Below are 20,957 nucleotides of genomic sequence, written 5' to 3'. Positions count from 1 at the left end.
AAGATTTCTGATAGATAATCATCTAAGTGGGTACAACAGTCTGGCAAGTTCAGAAGATTGCATCACTCTACTGTAATGCAGCCTTAAAAAAAACAGGGAAAGACAACACTGATCGTTATATCACAATATAACGGTATCCAAAGCCGATACACAGTCTCACATCAGGATATTGATATAATGTTGATATATTTCCCAGCTCTAGGTTACAAAAGTATATTGTAAGGTATAATATAAGGTATTTTATTTTTAAATGAGACATTTTGGTGTTGTTGAGACTGCACTGCATACTGGTTTGCACAAAGATCCCCAGTTTAAAAACCACATGATAACGCTCTGATTAATGTGACGTCCTGTCATTTAGACCTACACTGTTCTGTCTGGTAGATCCTCTCGCAAACCAGTGCCCACTCCATTTTCCCTCTTGCCAGTTATGTGTTAGTCGTGATTGATAATGCTGTTCCATCTGTGCCAGCGAGTATGAATGATGGAAATCTAGATGAGGAGGAGAGAGAGGTTTGGTAAGGGGAGGAAAGAAGCTGGAGGGAGGGCCAATAATCGTATTGTTTAACCCACTCAAGGTGGAAGGCCATCAATCTGAAACCACTTGCTCAAATGACTCATGTTCAGCCTTTGTAAAAGTTTAATTGGCTAATATAATTAACACTGAAGGGGGGAAAGACATATGTGTGATGTAACTTAGAGGGGAAAAATGGCCTGTCTGGATGTGGAGGGCTTCATCGATTTGATTTGACAGGGTTAAAGTAAATATTCTGATTATATAATCAGTGGCTACTATTTCTGATCATTTTTTACACGTATTATTTAAGTAAACGTGTCTGAAATAAAATAAATTTGGATGATCGTTTTCCTGTCTGTGTCCATAAGCTGGTATGTTTACCCAGGCACCACTGGCACCTTTGGGTGCAGCAGGCTGCTGGCTGTGCAGGAGAAGCACCACCTGACACCAGAGAGGAGGGGGGCGTGACGAGCCGTGTGTGCGCCCGGATCTGTGTCACCTTCACTGATACCTGTCCTACTTACACCCTCCTGCGATGACAATAGAGCCAAAGAGCGGTGCAGTCTGAGGTAAATGCAATTTCTACAAAGTAAAGCGTAGCTGACATTTTTGAAGCACTGTCCTATTTCCTGTGATGCCGCGCTGCGTTCCCAATGGCACAGCCGAGGGGAGATTATGAAGATTTATGTTGACGTTGAGGGATTAGAGGTCCAGGGGAAGCGCAACAGACCCAGAATGAAACAGACAATGTTTCGGCGTTGATGTCGGCGCAGTAGCCCGAAGGAGCCCGTGAAGCATCCCGCAGGAAGAGGTGAGGAAGTTGTAGCAGCGGGGGGAGACTGCAGTCAAAGACCTTCATACTTGGGCCGATCGCGGTTACGCGCCTCTTGCAGCTGCAGGGACTCTGAGCAGGGACACGCACAGGCCGTTGCGTGGTCGCATTTAGGTTGTTCTTGCAGAGCTTTGACATTAAATACGCGTCGCTTTGATAAGCGGAAATCCCATCGAAAATAAACGCTTGTAAAGGTCGTTTCATCCATAGCGAGCCTGTGCGCAATTACACGTCCAGATAAGTGCTACAATACGCGCTCCGTGCGCAACCTACAATCATTTTAGCAGATTAAATATTGTTAAATGTGTGACATTCAAAGTCAGAATAAAAGCTGCGACGACAAAACCCAATCATGCACACTTTCCCTGCGTTTTCATAAGTGACTGTCCTCAAGACAACATTCGCATCTGAAGGACTAATGGTTAACTCTGTAACCCTCAACTTTCTGTTTGTCTCTCTGTAGCCATGAGTCAGTTTCGGGCCCTAGCGGGTGTGCTGAGGGGTGGGCGTGTTGGGGGGAGGCAGTGGCTACGAGGGTGTGGAGGAGGAGGAGGAGGCCCGACCAGGCGCTGGGTTGATCCCAGGAGAGCCTGCTCCTCAGAGGCTGCTCCTGTCCCTTCAGCCGTGGCCAGTAGCTCCAGCTATGTGGAGGAGATGTACTTTGCCTGGTTGGAGGATCACAAAAACGTCCACGAGGTAACAGTGTGCAACATGTGCCATTTCTTAGCACATTACTGAATAACAGATTTTTAAAATTCATTTTAGATGTGCCTATTAAAGGATAAGTTCACCCAAAAATGATAAATTCTGTCATTATCTCCTCACCTCCATGTGGATGATAAGTTAGATGTATTTTTGTGGTCCACGCAACATTCCTGGAGCCTCACAACACAACAGAGTTGCAGCATTCTCCTAAACAACTGGTTTTAAAATTTAAAGAAACGGCCCGAAAAAGACATTTCATCAGCCTGGTGTTGAGTAGAAAATGACTGAATTAAAATTTTTGGGTGAACTTATCCTTTAAGGGAATATTGCAGAGGAATCGATGTCCAACAACTACAGTTAACTGCTATTTCCAATGCTGGTCTTGAAATACAGTTCAGCATATGGCCAAAGGGCCCTTAAAGGTGCTAATTGTAAAAAAAAAAAGATTTTTGAATCTCTTTCCCAACTGGTCAAATACTGAGGCATTGGGATTCCCAACTTGTCAGAAACTGACACGTTGGGATGGGGCTGGCCTGACCTACAATCCCGTGTGTCACCAGTGTCTTGTCCCGTCCAGCCTTTCACTGTAACCTAGCAGTTAATAAGCAGCAGAGATACTTTTGGTCCATGTTTGCGATGCCTGATCCGTCTGTCTCTGTGTTCTAGTCTTGGGACGCGTTCTTCCGTAACATCCAGGCCTCCAGTCCGTCTGGCGAGGCGGGCGAGAGACGGCCCTCCGCTCTGCTCCAGGGCCGAGTGCTGTCCCACTCACCAGACATGGCACAGAAAGTGGTGGAGGACCACCTGGCTGTGCACACTCTCATTAGAGCCTACCAGGTACCCCACACTCACCCGGCCCAGCTGTGACACACACGCATACACACACTCATACACACACTCATGCACATCAGTTTGTATGAAGTGGATTTATGTAATTTACAAATTAAAAGATTGATCACATATCTCATGGGCATCCGTTTAAATCTTAATGCGGTGTCTGTGTACACAACTAAGATGTCATCTACCTCGAGCAACCACTGGCTGCAACTATTTGTATCTGCGACGTGTTTGTGTGAAAAATGCATCAAACAATCTGGCAGCGTAAGCTGTTTATACTCGCCGTCCTTGTATTAAAAGGAATATACAATTTGTTTGTCACTGCGAGAGGTTATGCAAATAGCAAGATTAACTCCAACCTTCTTAGCCCGGCTGCTTTTTGAAAATGGAAATATCAAAGAGACTACTTAAACAAAACAGGTGGTAACATTTCCCCTCGCCCTCAAATTAATTCGAGGAACTATCCGAGGGATTTATTAAATTCTGTGTTTTGGCAACGGCGTCACTTTTATTCCCAGTTTGTTGCAATCCTGGTGGGAATACGTGTGTGTGTGTACCTGGACATAAAAGCACTCTCATGGGGGCTCTTTTCTCAGAGAGGTTGACCTACAACTGAGTGTTAGCTTATTCTCCAGCTGTTTATACTCAGTATCATAATGGCAACGCCTTGCTCAATCTGAGACCCACTTTCTCTTTCTTAACTGATTCTCCTCACCTCTTCTTCTCTCTGTGCAGATTCGTGGTCATCACGTTGCCCAGTTAGACCCTCTGGGAATCCTGGATGCTGACCTGGACTCCTTCGTTCCCTCTGACCTGATCACCACCATCGATAAATTAGGTGAGCCTCACAACAGGCACATCACAAACACCAGCCAAATACCTAAATTATGAAAAGAGTGACTTTTTCTGTAACATTCTTGATGTCTTGAGTCGATTGTCTTTTGAGTTTTCAATTTACTGAGGTAGATTCATAATCTTAGTCTCCATAAAACCCATGCAAAGGTACAACTTCAAAAATACTCATACAGAGACACAGGCTTGTCATCTTAATGCAAATACTTATTATGTTATACATTTTCTAGTGGACTTTGGACAGAAGAGGTAAATAACTATCCCCTTTCTTAACAAAAGGCATATGGAGTTAACCCACATCCCACAGGCAGTATATACAGTATGCTGATTAGATTCCTACTATAGAAGTCCTTCCTTCTAATAACCTCAGGATACTTGTTTCAGGCATGTGCGTATTATTCTCATTGGTGGGTTTACTTCAAAAGCCTCATGTGCTTTATAATTAAAAATATCTGTATTTTTTTCAATAACATTACTGTATCCCTTTGAGAGTTTGTACAGTACATACATGTGCATCTACACACGCGTTATTATCCACACATCTCTCTGGACCAGGCTTGCATAACTCATCAGACCCAAGAGTGTAAGTGGTGTTTCAGTATAAAAGGCCCCATCACATTCTCTGCGTATGCAGGTTGGTCGTCCTAATGCTGTCATTAATCTCAGGCCCAGCTCCCGTCATTCTCCATTTCATTTAGCGGACGGGGGATCGGTGGATGCGGGACGGCCACAGAAAGCGATCGAAGTCTTCAGTAATAGCTAGTGAAGAGGAGAAAGAGAGAGAGAGACACTGTTTCTGTTGGCTATCAGTGATCAGTGTGTGTCAGGACATAGCTCCGCATTATGTATTGTCACCAGAGCTATAGCTCCCTAATGAAAGCTAATGACAGCCTCCGTGGCCCCTTATTCGGTCAGCTGATAGTACAAGAGTCTATTCTCGGCCCCCTTTGTCTTTGCTGCGTTCCTAATATGATTTGCACCTGTCTCCTCTTATGTTGCCTGCGATCTTGAGCTTGAGCAGCTCTCTCAGGTGGGCTTTGTCAGAACAGGAACTTATGTTGGGCCGTTGATGCTGTATCTGTGTACAAATGCATCCTGGGCAATTGTTTTTATTTCATAACCAAGCTTTATTATTGTCATAAAAACTAATTAAATTGGATCAGAATTCAAGTCAATTAACTGTAAGTGAGCTATACTCTAAGTTTGCAGGGAACAGTACTGTAGTATTCATCAAAAAGCTACAAGTCTAACCTAAAAAGTGATTAAACCCTTCATTAGAGTGGCAGTCTCAGTTAGGGCTGCAGGTAACAATTTTCATGATCAGTTAATCCCTTTTATAATTTTTTTTATAAATGCATTAATCATTCAGTCTATTAAAAGTCAGTGCCAAATGGCCATAACAATTTCCTAGAGCCCAAGGTTACCCCTCAAATTATTGTCCAACCAAGTGTCCAAAACCCAAAGGTGTTCAATTAACAATGGTGTAAAACTTTATTCATACTATTTATTTAACTTTTATTTAACCAGAGTCCCACTGAGACTAAGAATGTCTTTTTCAAGGGAGACCTGGCCAATACATTCAGAAGCATAAAAACACATAGTTCCACAAAAGGACACAAAATACAATAAACAAGCATAAGGAACTCACACTTCCAAAAGAGGCATTTCTAGGAGTCAGTTGCATAACCAGGTAAATTAGAAACATTGACATCCTAATGATTCTGCCTCTAATTCTTTCATTTTTGATTAAAAGGCATTTAATGAGCCTTTGAGTTCCAAGTCATTCTGCAATGTTTTCCATGCCGAAGGTGCAGAACGCACAAATACCCTTTTGCCGATTTCTGTCTTTGGGACATAAAGAGTACTGTTCTGCCATTATCTGCGTGATAAAGACACAGAGGTGGTGAGAATTTCCTGATATAAAAGTTGTACCAATGTAAGAACCTATATAGGCTGAATATTTGGATTTCTGTGAACAAAGACTTTGCATATTTCAGTAATCATAACATTTTTATGTGCCGGCGATAGCTGTAGCTGGAGGCATTATGTACTTGGGTTGTTCGTCCATCCGTCCCATACAAGTGAACGCTGTATCTCAAGCATGTGTTGAGGGAATATCTTCAAATTTGTCATAAACATCTACTTGGACTCAAGGATGAACTGATTAGATTTTGGTGGTCAAAGGTCACCGTGACCTCATGAAATCAAGCGTAGCGTCAGTTCTGGCAGGCCACGACGTCAAGCGCTAAATCAGCTTCAACAGCGTAGCTGTCAACACGGAGCAGATCAGCTGATGGCTCAGCTGACTCCCCGTGCCAGCTTCCTATTGGGAAATTGCATTCAGAGCGCACTATTTAAACTGCTCTAGCCCGACCTCACTTGCTGCTTCCTCTGCTGGCTCTTTGCAACCCACCTCCACCCCAGCGCCTCCTGTCATCTGTTATGAATATTACCATTGTATCTTGTCGGTTGCTTTGCTCTGTCTGGGTTTTTCTTTGCTGCTGCGCTCCCTGCTTATGCCGTTCATGATGGCTCATGAAGGGCAGGAAGGTGTGCTCTTCCTGCCTCAGGCTTTCCACGCAAGCGCGTGGAAGAGCAGGGGGTCCCAGAACAGTACCATACCGCCAAATGAAACTTGTGCAAGTAAATAAAGATTATTTTGACAAAGTGGTCCTGACTGAAACACATTTTTGTCAATTACTCAACAATTCATGTGATGATTTTGACACAATTTCCCACAAATGTCTAACAGGACAAGTGATGACATTTTAGATCCAAAAGGTCAAAAGTCAACTTCACTATGACGTCATAATGTTCTGCCAAAAATGTTCTGGGCATTATTCAGTACCAAAGCTCAGAAACAGCAACTATACTGGTGCGCATTCTAGTTCTTTATTTTTGAGTGTAGGTCCCATTCTTAGCTCTGATTTCGTCTGCCTTCACATGATATGAGAAGAAACAGAAGAACTTAAGATCTTGATATATATTAAAATTTCAGTTCAGGAATAAAACTGGGATATCGGCAGGTCTTTGTGTTATGAATGTTATTGTACTGAAAATGATTTATAATAAGTTTGAATCTTTGGATTGCCTCAGCCCTGTTGAATTGCATCAGAAACTACCTCTCAAAATTTTATTATGAACTGTGAGTGAGGCTATAATATGCATTATTTGTTGTTATAGGCCTGTCTCAAAAGCCTTAAACAACCCTGTGGTATTGTAGGTTTCTACGGTCTTGATGAGTCTGACTTGGACAGGACCTTTCAGCTGCCCCCCACCACCTTCATCGGTGGAGGAGACACCACTCTTCCTCTTAGAGAAATCATACGCAGACTGGAGGTATTTTGTTTGTATGTTTGTGTCCTTACATGTCTCTAATGCTGGGAAACAATACCACTGTACCGTGCTCTTTGTGGTTCTTTTTCAGACCTCCTACTGCAGTCACATAGGGGTCGAGTTTATGTTCATTAACAACGTGGACCAGTGTCAGTGGATTCGTCAGAAAATCGAGACTCCGGGCATCATGCAGTTCACTAATGCCGAGAAGAGAACTTTGCTCGCCCGCCTGATCAGATCCACACGGTCAGCAGTGAATAAACGTCTTCTGACTTACAGTTTGATGACAGTACAATACCTCACTTTTAGTTATAGCTCACATCATAACATAAACAACAGGCTTGTACATGAATATATTTGGAAAGATAAATGGCCTATTCTTCCTGTGAGCTCATTTTCAGCTTTGATAAACGACTCGAGCCATGATCACACAGTGGTACTGAAGTACATTTAGTAAAAGCTTGGGTACCAGTTCTCTAAATCATCAAAGTGTTGTTTCCTAAGGATCGTTCCACATCAATCGTGTAAAGCTACCTGGTAGTGGCAAAAATGATGCTCAGCTTTTTTATGTCCAGGTTTGAGGACTTCCTGGCCAGAAAGTGGTCATCGGAGAAACGTTTTGGTCTGGAGGGCTGTGAAGTGCTCATCCCCGCCCTTAAAACCATCATTGACAAGTCGAGCGCTGCCGGCATTGACAGCGTGATCATGGGGATGCCTCATCGGTACTGTGTCTTGACATTTTCTCACCTCTCAGTTCAATCTGTGCATACATGTTATTCTTCTCCTTCTGTACTTATCTGTAAACTCTACTTCCAGGGGTCGACTGAATGTCTTGGCCAATGTGATCCGTAAGGACCTGGATCAGATCTTCTGTCAGTTCGACTCCAAGCTAGAGGCCGCTGATGAGGTGAGGGTTTGGAAATGTGTCAGAGAGAAAAGCATTCCGATGCTTTATTTCATACGCTTTTCTACACCTGTAGGGCTCAGGTGATGTCAAATACCACCTTGGGATGTACCACGAGAGGATCAACCGCGAGACGGACAAGAACATCACGCTGTCGCTCATGGCGAACCCCTCCCATCTGGAGGCAGTGGATCCAGTGGTTCAGGGCAAGGCTAAAGCTGAGCAGTTCTACAGAGGAGACACTCAGGGAAAGAAGGTAATTGTTATTGTACCAGGTAGATGCTGGTTCATTTTGTGTTTGCTGTTGTAAATGAGATACACCAGTCTACGATGTGATTTTCCCAGGTGATGTCCATCTTGATGCATGGGGATGCTGCTTTTGCTGGACAAGGAGTTGTGTATGAGACCTTCCACCTCAGTGAGCTCCCCTCCTACACCACATATGGTACAATCCATGTGGTGGTCAACAACCAGGTATTTTGGAGTTTGTGACCTGACACATTTACCATTTACCAGAATGCACGTATATATGTTATGCTGACATGCTAACAGTTATGGCAGTAATGCTAATTCGGGATGCACGATGTATTGTATATCCGGCTAATAAATATTTATTGCCCGATAATGAAAATATAACTGGTAAATACAGGTGATAATACAAAACCAAATTGCTTTTACTGACTTAAAAAGCGCAGCATCTACACACTCTGATACAGTAGGCTCAACTATGCACCTCTAAGGTTGGATTCTGATTGTCAGTGTGCAAAAACCACAGTTTTTGAGCACTAGTCAAGCCATGGAGCAATGTTTTTACCTGTGACTCCTTGTTTTTGTTTATATTGTGCAAGTACTCAAGAATGTAAATGCCAGCAGTTAGTGCCATACACGTTCATACAGTTTGTTTTGTGCTGTTCTACTGATTGAAAGTTGGTGGCACTATTGCCCAAGAAAGCAGCGTTCAAACAAAGGCAATGAAGAAGACTACTGGCGCAATTAAACATCAGTGTAAACAAAAAAGGTTGTTTGGAAATATTCAAACAATCAGCTTTGCATGTGTTTTATAAGGAAGGAAAAGGACTCAACACATTCGTTGGACCTCAAAATACACGCAGTGTGTTTTAAAGGACACTCTTAATGTAAAGAAAACTTCTTTTTTTTTACAAGAAAAGTCTGAAATGCATCTTTAAAATAGAAAAATGTGAAAATATCGGTTATCTTATTGATATCGGCCATGAGAATCCATATCGTGCATCCCTAATACAAATACTATTGCTAATACTAACAATGTAACTGCTAGAATTACAGCTACTGCTATTATCTCTGCAGCTATTAATGATAATTAGTGGGACTTGACAATAATTCACTATTCAATTATCAGTGGAATTGTGTCATGAAGATGTGATCATGTAGCGTTATTGTTTTACAAAATTCAGTTGTTTAAATTAAAGCAACACTTTACCTTGAAATACAGCTTCAAAATCATGTTGATGGTACAGTGTGTTGTAAAAGGGTGAATGGTGTCTCTGTCTCAGCCACTCCGCCCCCCTATCACTTGTTTCTGTACAACTGTAACTTCAGTGAGAGGGTAGGATCACAGCGTTACATACATGTTTACTTCAAGGCAGGTTTACATTATGTCTGACAAATTGTAACAGACCTGGGAGTTGTATTTTACGACAGTGGTGTTGCACAGTGATTTCTACATAATGTTGCTTTTATTATTCTAAGAAAACTGTACGTAAAATCTAAAAAACAGGTTTACACTTTAAACTTTTGTTTTACACATGTAAAGATATTTTATACTGTTATTCATAACAGTAGAGAACATGTTGTGCATGATTCTAGGCTGATATCAACTCTGGTGTGTGATTGTTGCCTCTCAGATCGGCTTCACTACAGACCCTCGCATGGCCCGCTCCTCCCCCTACCCCACTGATGTTGCTCGGGTTGTCAATGCACCCATCTTCCATGTGAATGCAGATGACCCCGAGGCTGTCATGTACGTGTGCCGGGTGGCTGCAGAGTGGAGGGCCACCTTCAACAAGGATGTCGTCATTGACCTGGTTAGTAACGGCTGAGTCTTAATGGATCACCAGGACAACACAAATCCTAGTACATGCTCAGACGTGGCTTCTTTGTGTGCACTTACAGGTTAGTTACAGACGGTTTGGCCACAATGAGATGGACGAGCCCATGTTCACCCAGCCGCTGATGTACAAACAGATCCGTCGACAGGAGCATGTGCTGAAAAAGTACTCTGACAAGCTCATTGCTGAGGGTGTGGTGACACTGCAGGAATTTGAGGTTTGTGATCTAAAGCTGTATGCTCTTGTTAAATATACTGTATATTGGTGGCTGCTACTGTACGCTGTTTTATTTTGTATCACCACTCGCTGGACCATGTGCATTAAATCACACTTAGATATTCCCCTAGCCTTCAAGTAAATGTGTTGTGCTAGCACTGCTGTATTTGAGTTCCAATTTACTGCCTCAGTTCAATCACCCAGCCTCGCAATCCCTCACATAAAGTATATATTGCTCAGTGAAGTTGAAGTATACCTCAGATTCTGGCGCCATTCAATGGAATTGCGCAGGTTCTTCATCCAAAACAGAAACTTTGATTGTAACATCCATTCTAAACATTTTTTTTATACCACATGTCAGAGAAATACTGCAGCTGCTCTCTGATGGACATTGTGTTCTGTTGTGTGGCCTGCTATTTGGACTCTTTTATTTTTTAATATAGCAAGGCAGAACCACGACTGCTGGTGGAGACTTTTCTCCTGTAATATCTCTCTCTCGTTAGGACTCAGCTAAACACAGTTTTGGTTAGTCAATGGTAGTCCTTTAATGAAGTAAACAAACTGCATCAGGTAATGATGCACATTACCAAATGTGGTTGCAGGAAGAAGTTGCCAAATATGACAAGATATGTGAGGAGGCGTACACCAGCTCCAAGGATGAAAAGATTTTACACATTCGAGACTGGCTCGACTCCCCCTGGCCAGGTAAATTATCCCATAGCAATCCAGTTATTCAAGTTTTATGTTTTTATTTTCATTCACTGCTTATACTGTGAATACTTTCCGTTTCTGTCAGAGTGAAGCTGTCTCTGTCTCTCTGTAGATTTTTTCACAGCAGAGGGAGAGCCCAAGAGTATGAGCTGTGTTCCCACAGGACTGGATGAGGAGGTCCTGCAGCACATTGGCCAGACAGCCAGCTCAGTCCCTCTGGAAGATTTTAAGATTCACGCTGGTGAGTTCAGTTGATGTGTGCTGGAGAATAGAGTCATGGTAATGCCGATAGTAGTCATAATACTCAAATGCTGTGCTAATGATCTGTCAGAAGAGCACACATTACTGCAGGGTGATATTTACAATACAGTATGTCAGTCCATTGTGTTTTATACACCCTTCCCCAGTGCTCTTGTTGATATTATTTTTCATCTTTGTACCTGTGTGTGTGTGTGTGTATCTCCAGGTGTGTCTCGTATCCTGCGTGGTCGTGCTGACCTGGTGAAGAATCGGCAAATGGACTGGGCTCTGGGAGAGTACATGGCGTTTGGTTCCCTTCTCAAAGACGGCATCCACGTACGCCTCAGCGGGCAGGATGTAGAGCGAGGCACCTTTAGGTGAGTCCATGTCAACACAGCTGAGAACTCAATGTTGCCTACACTACTGGTGACCAGTGTGCAGCTCTGCTGTGCTAAAGGATCCTCAAGTATAGTTACAAAACTGTACAATATCAAGTACAAGGCATATCAAGTACTTAGTAAGTGGAAATGTAATAATATTATGATGGCTATGACTTCATTACAAAATAATAATACAGTTATGGTAAAACATCAAGGGGTTCGTAGTGTCCCTTCTCACTGAATTAAGTCACTTACTGTGTTTTTTCAGGCAGAAATAAGAGTTATCTTCCCTTACATTTGTGTAGGGCTGGGTGCTAATTAAATAAAATTGCCAATCAACTTTCAATCTGAACATATTGACAGTCAGGTCCGCACATTATGGTAAAAAAAATCCTATTATTACGACAGATATTACGGTTGCAATGGGATTCACATTAGTGTGATTTATCTTTTTTGCCTGACAATTTTCATTTTTCACTGAAAAAACTATTTAAATAATGATAAGTGAGTTTTCTTGGGGTCTGTACCAAACAAACATGTTTCTATTACATCTGGAGATCAAGAATTGTGGGCCAGGGTATCTCAGCAGCAGTACAGTACTTTATTATGATGCTGTTTTGTCAAACATTTTACTTTAACCAAAAATTTGCAGCTTCTAAGATTTGGATATTGCACTCGGAGTTTTTTCTCATGTAATATATGTCTGAATGAAAATGTATTTTTTTGAACATCAGCTTTTTCCTTTTTTAAAGTGCATGCCTTGTGATAAACAGATATCAATATTGGAAAATGTTGATACTGTGAGAATCATTTCTACATATGTCACCTCGCTGTACAGTGACTTGCAGGGTAACAAACAGTCACCTTAAGATAGTGGGGGGGTGGGGGGTGACTGACAGACAGAAGACGTCAGCACAGCCTCCCGGGAACTGTGAAGCCCACATGGTGTTGTCATGGTATGGAGGGAACGAGTGACACATGAACAAAACCAGCTCCCCCTTTCACTGCGCCTGTCTCGTCTGTCCCCTATCATTTCTCCACCAGCCCATCTTCACTGACACCACCCCCCACCACCACCTCCTCTCAGCTCACAGCGACATACATCACACTAACTAACCAGAGGCTATGGGGCTTTTTCTTTTTGCCTTGCATTTACTGCTGACATCTACTTCTCTGAGTCCACTATCCCCGTCAGCGGGCGGAAAAAAATACTCGCACTCAAACGCTACATCCACCCTTCATCTCTGTATCACCTGTTGTTTATTTAAATCCTCCTCTGTGTCAGTGTAAGTCTGCAAGCTTCCTCACTTCAGCTTTACTTTACCCCCTTATACCTTCATTCCTCCCCCCCTACTACGCTACACTTTTTCATCCCCCACTACTCTGTTTCCCTTCATAGTTCTCAGGAGCCGAGCATATTGGCATGTTACAGTTGAGTGGGCCTGCTTGCGTTTCTGTGATGTACGTAACAGCGTGGACTAATGGATTCACTTCGTCGTGTTTGGGTGCGTTGCATGCGCTGCACTGTGCACCCCTTTCCCTGACTAATGGGGCCCCCAGGCAGAGGTTGTATGTGTATGTGTGTGTGTGTTTTATTGTGTAAATGTAAGAGAAAGGAAGAAAGAAGAAAGAGGTGGGCACGCACTTTATGAGGCAATCCCAGAGAAAGACCTCATTCTTGCGAGGGTCCTCTTTGGATTTTGTACGAGTGGATGGAGAAAACGAAACATGAAATCGTGTGTTACCTCAATTAAGGCTGGATGCTCTCGATTTTGTTCTTTCATCAAAGGATTTCTTGAAGAGAATCTGTACATGTTTATCCTGCAAATATGGAGCAAGGATCAAACAAAACAATTATGCAGTACATTATGTGCCCTCATTAGTCCGTAATTATGAATTATAGTCTTCAAAGACCTCAAATCATGATCATCACGTCTTCTAGGAGGTAATATATCACATTTAAGATAATAATCAATACATTTAGGTTATTTCCTGCAGTTCTTCCGCCTGACCATTACATAACCTCTAGCCCTGTGTGTGTCTGAGTGTATGTGTGTGTAGATGTCATTAAAGTGATGTTAAATGGGGTTTAAGTGATTGTCTCATCGTGCTGGTTTTGAACACTGATTCCTACACTGGGAGCGAGCGGACTGGCAGAGCTTGTTAGCACTTGGCTCTTTGCTCCCATCAACTCTTGTTGGGCCTCATACTGGCTGAGGACGAGGAGAGAGGAGGGTACTCTTCATGGAGTGTCTGTATGGGCCGGGACAGAGGCTGTAGTGTGTGTGTGTGTGTGTGTGTGTGTGTGTGTGTGTGTGTGTGTGTGTTTGTGTTTAGCCTGTATCTACTGGGTTAAGAAGCTTTAAAGAAATCCTTTTTCCCCAGAAAACCTGTTGTTTTCACCAACATAATTTAAGACGATTTAGAGACATGAAAATCTTTTGTGGCGATGTCTTTATAAAGACCACACTTTGTTTTTTTTGTCTTCTAAATACTTGTGCAGAAATGATAAGCCTTTAAATCAGTAATGGATTAATCATTTAAGTGATTTATCAGGCAAAACACTGGTTCCACCTCAAATGTCACCTTCATCTACATTTTCATTTGATCATTCATTTCTGACCGATTATAGATAACAAATTACATTCTTTTGCCAAAAGTAATCAGTACTTTAGTTATTAATAAACTTAATCATAAGTTGCAGCCCTGCTGAAAACCTTTCTTCATGCAACATGTGTCATAACCTCTTAAATTACTTGTATTGTTGTGTTTTTTAATTTTCCTCTCTAACCATTAATTTCAGTTTAATGTGATTCATAATCTCTCTTAGTAACAGATGATGTCATTACTTTGATTTATTTTCTCTGCTCCCCAATATTTTTAAGTACCGACTTGGCACAACAGTGGTGTTTTACAGCCATGCAAGCAGCATGGATGGCTCTGTCTGTCTGTGTCTCTGTCTGCATGCTAATAGGCTAAACTAAGATGGTTAACATTGTAAACATCAACACTGCTAAACATTTACATGCAAGCAACTTCACTGTGGCCCTGTTAGCACGATGACTTTAGCATTTAGCTCAAAGCACAACTGTGTACAAGCAAGCCTCACAAAGCCGCTAGCATAGCCTTGCTCCTGTGACTGTCTCGTTCTTTTCTATTTCTGCCTCTCATTTGTTTTATAGCCACCGTCATCATGTTCTCCATGACCAAGAGGTGGACAAACGTTTCTGTGTTCCCATGAACCACCTGTGGGACAACCAGGCTCCTTACACTGTCTGCAACAGCTCCTTGTCAGAGTATGGAGTGCTAGGTAAGACTGAAGCCACTCAGGCCACACAGAATGCTGTATTGAGTCATTTTGTATCTCTGTGTAATGATGACTTATCCCTTCAGGTTTTGAGCTTGGCTTTGCCATGGCGAGTCCAAATGCTCTGATCCTCTGGGAGGCCCAGTTTGGAGACTTTCACAACACAGCCCAGTGTATCATTGACCAGTTCATCAGTCCGGGCCAGGCCAAATGGGTCCGCAACAACGGTATCGTCCTACTGCTGCCACATGGGATGGAGGGAATGGTGAGAAGTTAACTTAAAACAGGTTTAACTGTGTAATTCTGCAGTATTTACAGATACATTTGGATATTTTGAATATATGTTTAAATGGGATTCAGCTTCCATTTTGTCATTAAGTGTCTTGCTCTTCCTCTCCTCTATTCTTAGGGTCCAGAACATTCATCAGCCCGACCTGAACGCTTCCTGCAAATGAGCAAAGATGATCCTGATCACTTCCCTGTATGTTCACATGTATAAGATACATTAAGGCTCAAATGGTTACCAATATGAGGCACATGATCACGTAATGGTACATTTCAGAGAAAGTGCACCGCACACTGTGCTCTGTTAACATTCCTGTTTTATTGGCTATGTGTATGATGTCATGACCACTTAAGTGATGGCTAAAGTGATGATTGCCAATTTCTCTAGAGCTGAGAAGTCTCTTCATTATGGTCTCCAAAGGGTTAGTATTCAGCAGTAAGGCGGGTCCCAGGGGTGAGCTGTACGAGGGAACATTCAAGGAGGGAACCACAGCGGGCTGTATCAGCAGAAGCTTACCAGATTCATCTTCAAATGGGATATTGATCAAACTATTAGTGCAAGCATAGGAAGGGATTAACATTCTCTGTCCTGTGTGTTTGTGTGGGTGAGAGAGATACAGTGCGGTGCCCAATCCTGTCCAATCCTGAGAAAAAGCATAGCTTCAACCAACACTATAACTCTGTAATCAGAAATGTTATTTTTTGTAAACAAAATTTCAAAGTCAATAACCTTTTACTACTTGCTACTTAAATTTTTTTTTCACGCAGGAATTTAGTGGAGATTTTGAAGTCCAGCAGCTGTACGACTGTAACTGGATTGTGGTCAACTGCTCCACGCCTGCTAACTACTGTCATGTGCTCAGACGGCAGATTCTGCTTCCATTCAGAAAACCGGTAAAGTGTGACATCTTCTTCACTATATTTTATCTGTGTCTTGCTTTGAAATTTTGCATCGACTGCAAGGCATAATTTAAAAATTCCAGACAGTGATTCAACACCACTTACCGATGCTTAAAAGTCATTTCCTGAAAAATAAAGTTTGTTTGAGATTTATTTGAGAGAACAGATTACAGAGTAACTCACCAATTTTATACATTAAAGTGTGTTTACAGGTTATGCATAGTACTGGTGCATATGTGAAAAAGTAGTATAAAGCCTTAAGTGGCTCCTGAAGAAGCTGCATGTAATCTGATAAATTGCCTCAAGTGACGTCAATCAGTGGCTAAGTTGCATTGTGGGTAATGTAGGCACCAGGTTTTGAAAAGTAGTCCACTGTCTAGCATTGCACTCCTGTAACACTGTCGGACTCATTATGGACAGTTTAAAAACAAGTGGTCAAAATCGATACAGCAGAACCACCTTCTTTATTTCCCGCGATCTTCTTCCTTTTTAAAACCTGGCACTTACATTACCCACAATGCAACCTAGCCACTGAATGACATCACTGGAGGCAGTTTATCAGATGTAAATTCTTCTGGAGCTAGAAAAAGCTTTATAGTACTTTTTTCACATATGCAATAGTACTCTACAAGACCTGTAAACCCACTTTATTGTGTAAAATTAGTGGAGTTACCTTGAAAGTTGTTAAAAATAAAGACATAGGTCATTGAAAGTGCTTGAATTTATATATTTTGTACAAGAATAGAAATTAAAGTTCTTTTGATATTTTTTTCAAATTGTTGCACTTGAGCTTCTGTAAAGCCTGCCAGGTCTCATTAAAACATTTCTCAGTGTTTTAAAATGACTTACATCTATCCGTGTCTCAAACATAATGTGTTGGGTCACTGAATTTGAGCGAATTGTGCCTGGAAAGCCCTTGAAAAGTCCTTGGAAGTTGATGTTTGAGAAGACGTGGGAACCTTGTTCTTAAAAGTACTTCATTTGCCTTGTAATTCTCTTTGAGGAAAACTGCGGATCATAGCTGTTCTTTAAATTCAATCAAAGCCTCAAGTATGAAAACATGAGAGGCACAAACAAGGTTATGTCTGCATACTGGTTCATTGCTACATCATGGAAGATGAACTGTCGAATTCATATGTTATGATACAGTACGATAATACGGCAATCCTTGAAAATGAATCTGTGGTTCTGTATGTTACTAATTTGTACTTTGGACCCCTTTTGAACTAGTTTGGGTGTAAAGTTTCGGGGTGTAAAGCATTTCTCCTTTTTTGTATATGCACAGCTCTTTTTTCAGTCTTTCATAGTTTTCAGCCACAGTGAATGTCTTAACTGATCCCCTGTCGCACATAAATGCAATGCTTCACGAAGCATGAGAAAATGACTTCCTGAGCAAATTAGGAGGAGGCCAACAGGGGATAATATTGTTTGTTTTTTCATGAAAAACTCTGAAATTCTGGACTTGGTCGGCTGAGCACAAAGGCTTTTATTTATTTGATTGTTAAAGAAATGTTTTGTTTTCCCAATGCTGATGTTGCGTGCTATATGGTGGCAACAAATTAGCGTGAAAAGAGATAAAAACTTTTTTCTCTGGAGTTTTTCAAAGTGCTCAATGAAGATACGGCTGATGGAATCAATCTGTTGTTTGTCACTGACAGAAACTTTTCTCTTTTTTTTCCTCACAGCTGATCATTTTCACTCCCAAGTCTCTGCTGAGGCTCCCGGAGGCAAGGTCCAGTTTTGATGACCTCGCCAAAGGTAGAGTTTAACTTTATCTCTGGGAAATGTGACATAAGAATTTGGTGTGCGGTGATAGGTAACATATCATATTCAATGTCTGCAGGAACTAAATTCAAGAGGCTGATTCCAGACGAGAGCCCTGCCAGTCAAAACCCAGCTCAAGTGAAGAGGGTGATCTTCTGTACTGGAAAAGTCTACTATGAACTGGCTAAAGAGAGGAAACGGCAAGAACTAGAGAAAGACATCGCCATCATCAGACTTGAACAGGTGTTTAATCCCTCTCCTCTGTCTGAATATGCAACGCACTGTATTTTGAAATGAGACTAGCTGTGTTCTAATGAATGTGTTTTATGCACATTTTAGAGTAACGCATTAGAAATGATTCCTCAATTTTGCAAAAACTGTTTTTTTCACTTGCTTGATTTCAGCCTGTTTTGAAGAAGAGAAATGGTCTAGCGGAAGAAAATTTTTTTTTATGATCTCTATTAATTTTTCTCTCATTTCTTTAAGTTTTTCCTTGGCGATTATAGAACAGGTTTTGTTTCTGGTTTGCGACCTTTATTTATTTCACTCTGTTTATTACAGCCATGCGTAACTTAGCATATACTGCCAATGTCCAACAGATGCAATTTTATCATTTCTTGTTCTGCTTATTCTTTGGCTTCGCCCTCAGATCTCCCCGTTCCCATTTGACCTGGTCCGAGCAGAGGCAGAGAAATACGCCAACGCTGAGCTGGTCTGGTGTCAGGAGGAGCACAAGAACATGGGCTACTATGATTACGTCCGGCCACGGTTCCTCACAGTTGTGGCCAATAAGAGACCCGTTTGGTATGGGTTTCTTTACATTTGTCTATTTATTCTAAATCTATTTAAAGAATCAGGTGGAGGACTTCAATTTTGATGACAAACCGTTTGTGTTTCACACACAGGTACGTGGGACGGGACCCTGCAGCTGCTCCTGCGACAGGGAACAAGTCCACCCACCTCAATGAGCTGAAGAGGTTCATGGACACGGCTTTCAACCTGAGCGCCTTCCAGGGGACGCACTTGTAAGTGAGAGCTGGAACAAGAACCGGGCTGGAGGTGCAGTTTCATCTCCAAACACCATAGTCGAGTTTTGATGTGGCATATTTTAAAACTTTTTTAGCTTTGTGACAATCTAGTTCATAGCCAAGAGGTTTTAGCAAACATAATTTCAACCTTTTGTAGTCTCATGTTGAAGACTGACTTACGCCTCATTGTACTGTTAATGTTGAATGTATGTTGCATCTTGACAAATCATAGTGTACAGTCTTTCACGACCTGCAATAACTATGATATGCAGAGAAAAGGCAAAGAATTGGGACTCCTCACGACTGTCCTAAATGCTGAATCACTTGTCCTCCACTGTGACACACGACACAGGACAGAACGACAAATTGTTTTTCACTTTCACTGTCGTCTCCTGGCCACGTCCTTTGTCAAGTGAAATCAAGTCATTTTTATTTATACAACCCAAAATCACTCAAACCTCTATCACCCTTTATCCTCCTAGCCTCAGTTTGGATGAGGTAAACCTTCCCAAAAATATCTTTTCTTTGTGATCTGAAACCGGCTTTACTGGAAGAAACGGCAACTTTGTTCAATCAACACTATTCAGCACCTTAATGAGGGCTTTCAGTGTATGTATACACCTCAAAGATTTGTTTAAACAGAACTAGACATTTCATAGATTTGTTACACTTGTGGTGCTACACTTCCTACACCTTTATTTCAAAGTAAAAGAAAGTATTATACAAGTTTAAATATAATCCCTCAGTCACAGAATTGTCACCTTGTTAAGTGGTGAAGTAGCAATAGTACTGTCTTTGTACCCGTTATATCATTCACTCACCCAATGCCAGATTTGTGACAATCACTGTTATTAGAGTAGCTTTAGCACTGTGGATACCTCCATCGCTGCCACGCTCGATACTAGTCTATATTTGTAGTATTGATTTGTATTTGTATTGATTTTTGTAGATGGATAGCAGAAGCTACGAGACGCACACAAAACACCAACTGGTGTACTTAAACGATGAATACGATTCACATATCACAGGTATGAAGACTGTTGTGAAATTTTACACATCGGTAGGTTTAGTGCCAGTATCTGCTTTGGCTACCTTGGCTGTTACTGAAGGAGTCTGTATTTATTGTCACGCCTCACTTCACCAGGAGACATGAGCCAGCTGGCACAGAGACTTCCAGCCATGTTTTCTACTTAGGACATAAGGCTCAGCTTCCTCTGTGGAGGCTGAGGGAAGCGCACACACACAAACGCCACACAAAAAACACAGCAAAGCTTTGGATGCTTGGAGAGCAATATTGACGCCTGGCTGTCACATTCAAATCCCCAGGTGTTTGACAGAATTGATATTAGTTACCACTGTGCTTAGAAATGCTCAATAAACGATGCTTCCTGTTTAGCTCTACTGTAGCTTAACCTCTCCACTTCCAGCTGGGAGATTTAACTATAAGCCATGCACAAATGTAATTTTACATCTTTAATGATTTTTAAAAGAGGGTTATGTGTGTTAGTTTTATTGATGAAAAAAATGTTTTCCTCATATTAGTGTGGATATTGAAACGTGCACAACCTTATGGAACTGTTCATGGGAATAATAAAATATGCAATAAAATATATTTAAGTTTAATAACATGTCTGGTCATGATTTGTGGTTGCAAATGATGCTTGACGGTGTAAAAAAAAAAGTCAGTGACTTACAGCGAGACTATATGAGGTTTTAGAGATGAAATAACACATTATGCTTTAATAAATAAAAAAATTAATTCATAAGCACTGAAACTCTCATTTTAATACACTCAGAGGTTGTGCTGCTACAGACTTACTTGGTCTGGTATGTCTAGCAGCTAATAGTTACATTAAACATAAGACAGATGTTGCTTTGTGACCTGCATTAGAGTCAATTTGCTGACTTTAAGACTCTTCTGTAGTTGTTCTGCTGTTATACTCGATTACTTTGCTGTTTTCATGTACGATTATATCACAGTTGTGGCCACAGGGGCCGCAAATAGCCTACATAGAGTATGTGAAAGACTCTGTGTAGCTTGGTTAACCCCTCCAGG

At 41.6% G+C, this 20,957-nt stretch overlaps 1 protein-coding gene across 1 annotated transcript; it reads left to right on the top strand.

Annotated features, from left to right (window-relative positions):
* Positions 1-993: 993 nt before the first annotated feature.
* ogdhl (oxoglutarate dehydrogenase L) lies at positions 994-20,527 on the top strand. The gene is made up of 23 exons (XM_073481517.1): positions 994-1,086; positions 1,813-2,045; positions 2,721-2,891; positions 3,627-3,729; positions 6,967-7,082; positions 7,171-7,325; positions 7,655-7,801; positions 7,896-7,986; positions 8,060-8,239; positions 8,329-8,457; positions 9,867-10,046; positions 10,135-10,287; positions 10,889-10,991; positions 11,110-11,238; positions 11,464-11,614; positions 14,800-14,927; positions 15,011-15,189; positions 15,334-15,405; positions 15,978-16,103; positions 17,795-17,867; positions 17,953-18,116; positions 18,523-18,677; positions 18,779-20,527. The coding sequence occupies exons 2-23, from the start codon at positions 1,815-1,817 to the stop codon at positions 18,900-18,902; spliced, it is 3,060 nt and encodes a 1,019-aa protein (XP_073337618.1). The 5' UTR covers positions 994-1,086; positions 1,813-1,814; the 3' UTR covers positions 18,903-20,527.
* Positions 20,528-20,957: the final 430 nt, after the last annotated feature.

The sequence above is a fragment of the Pagrus major genome, chromosome 15, assembly GCF_040436345.1.
Source record: "Pagrus major chromosome 15, Pma_NU_1.0".
Classification (NCBI taxonomy): Eukaryota; Metazoa; Chordata; class Actinopteri; order Spariformes; family Sparidae; genus Pagrus; species Pagrus major.
This window is presented reverse-complemented; position numbering and strand designations above follow the sequence as displayed.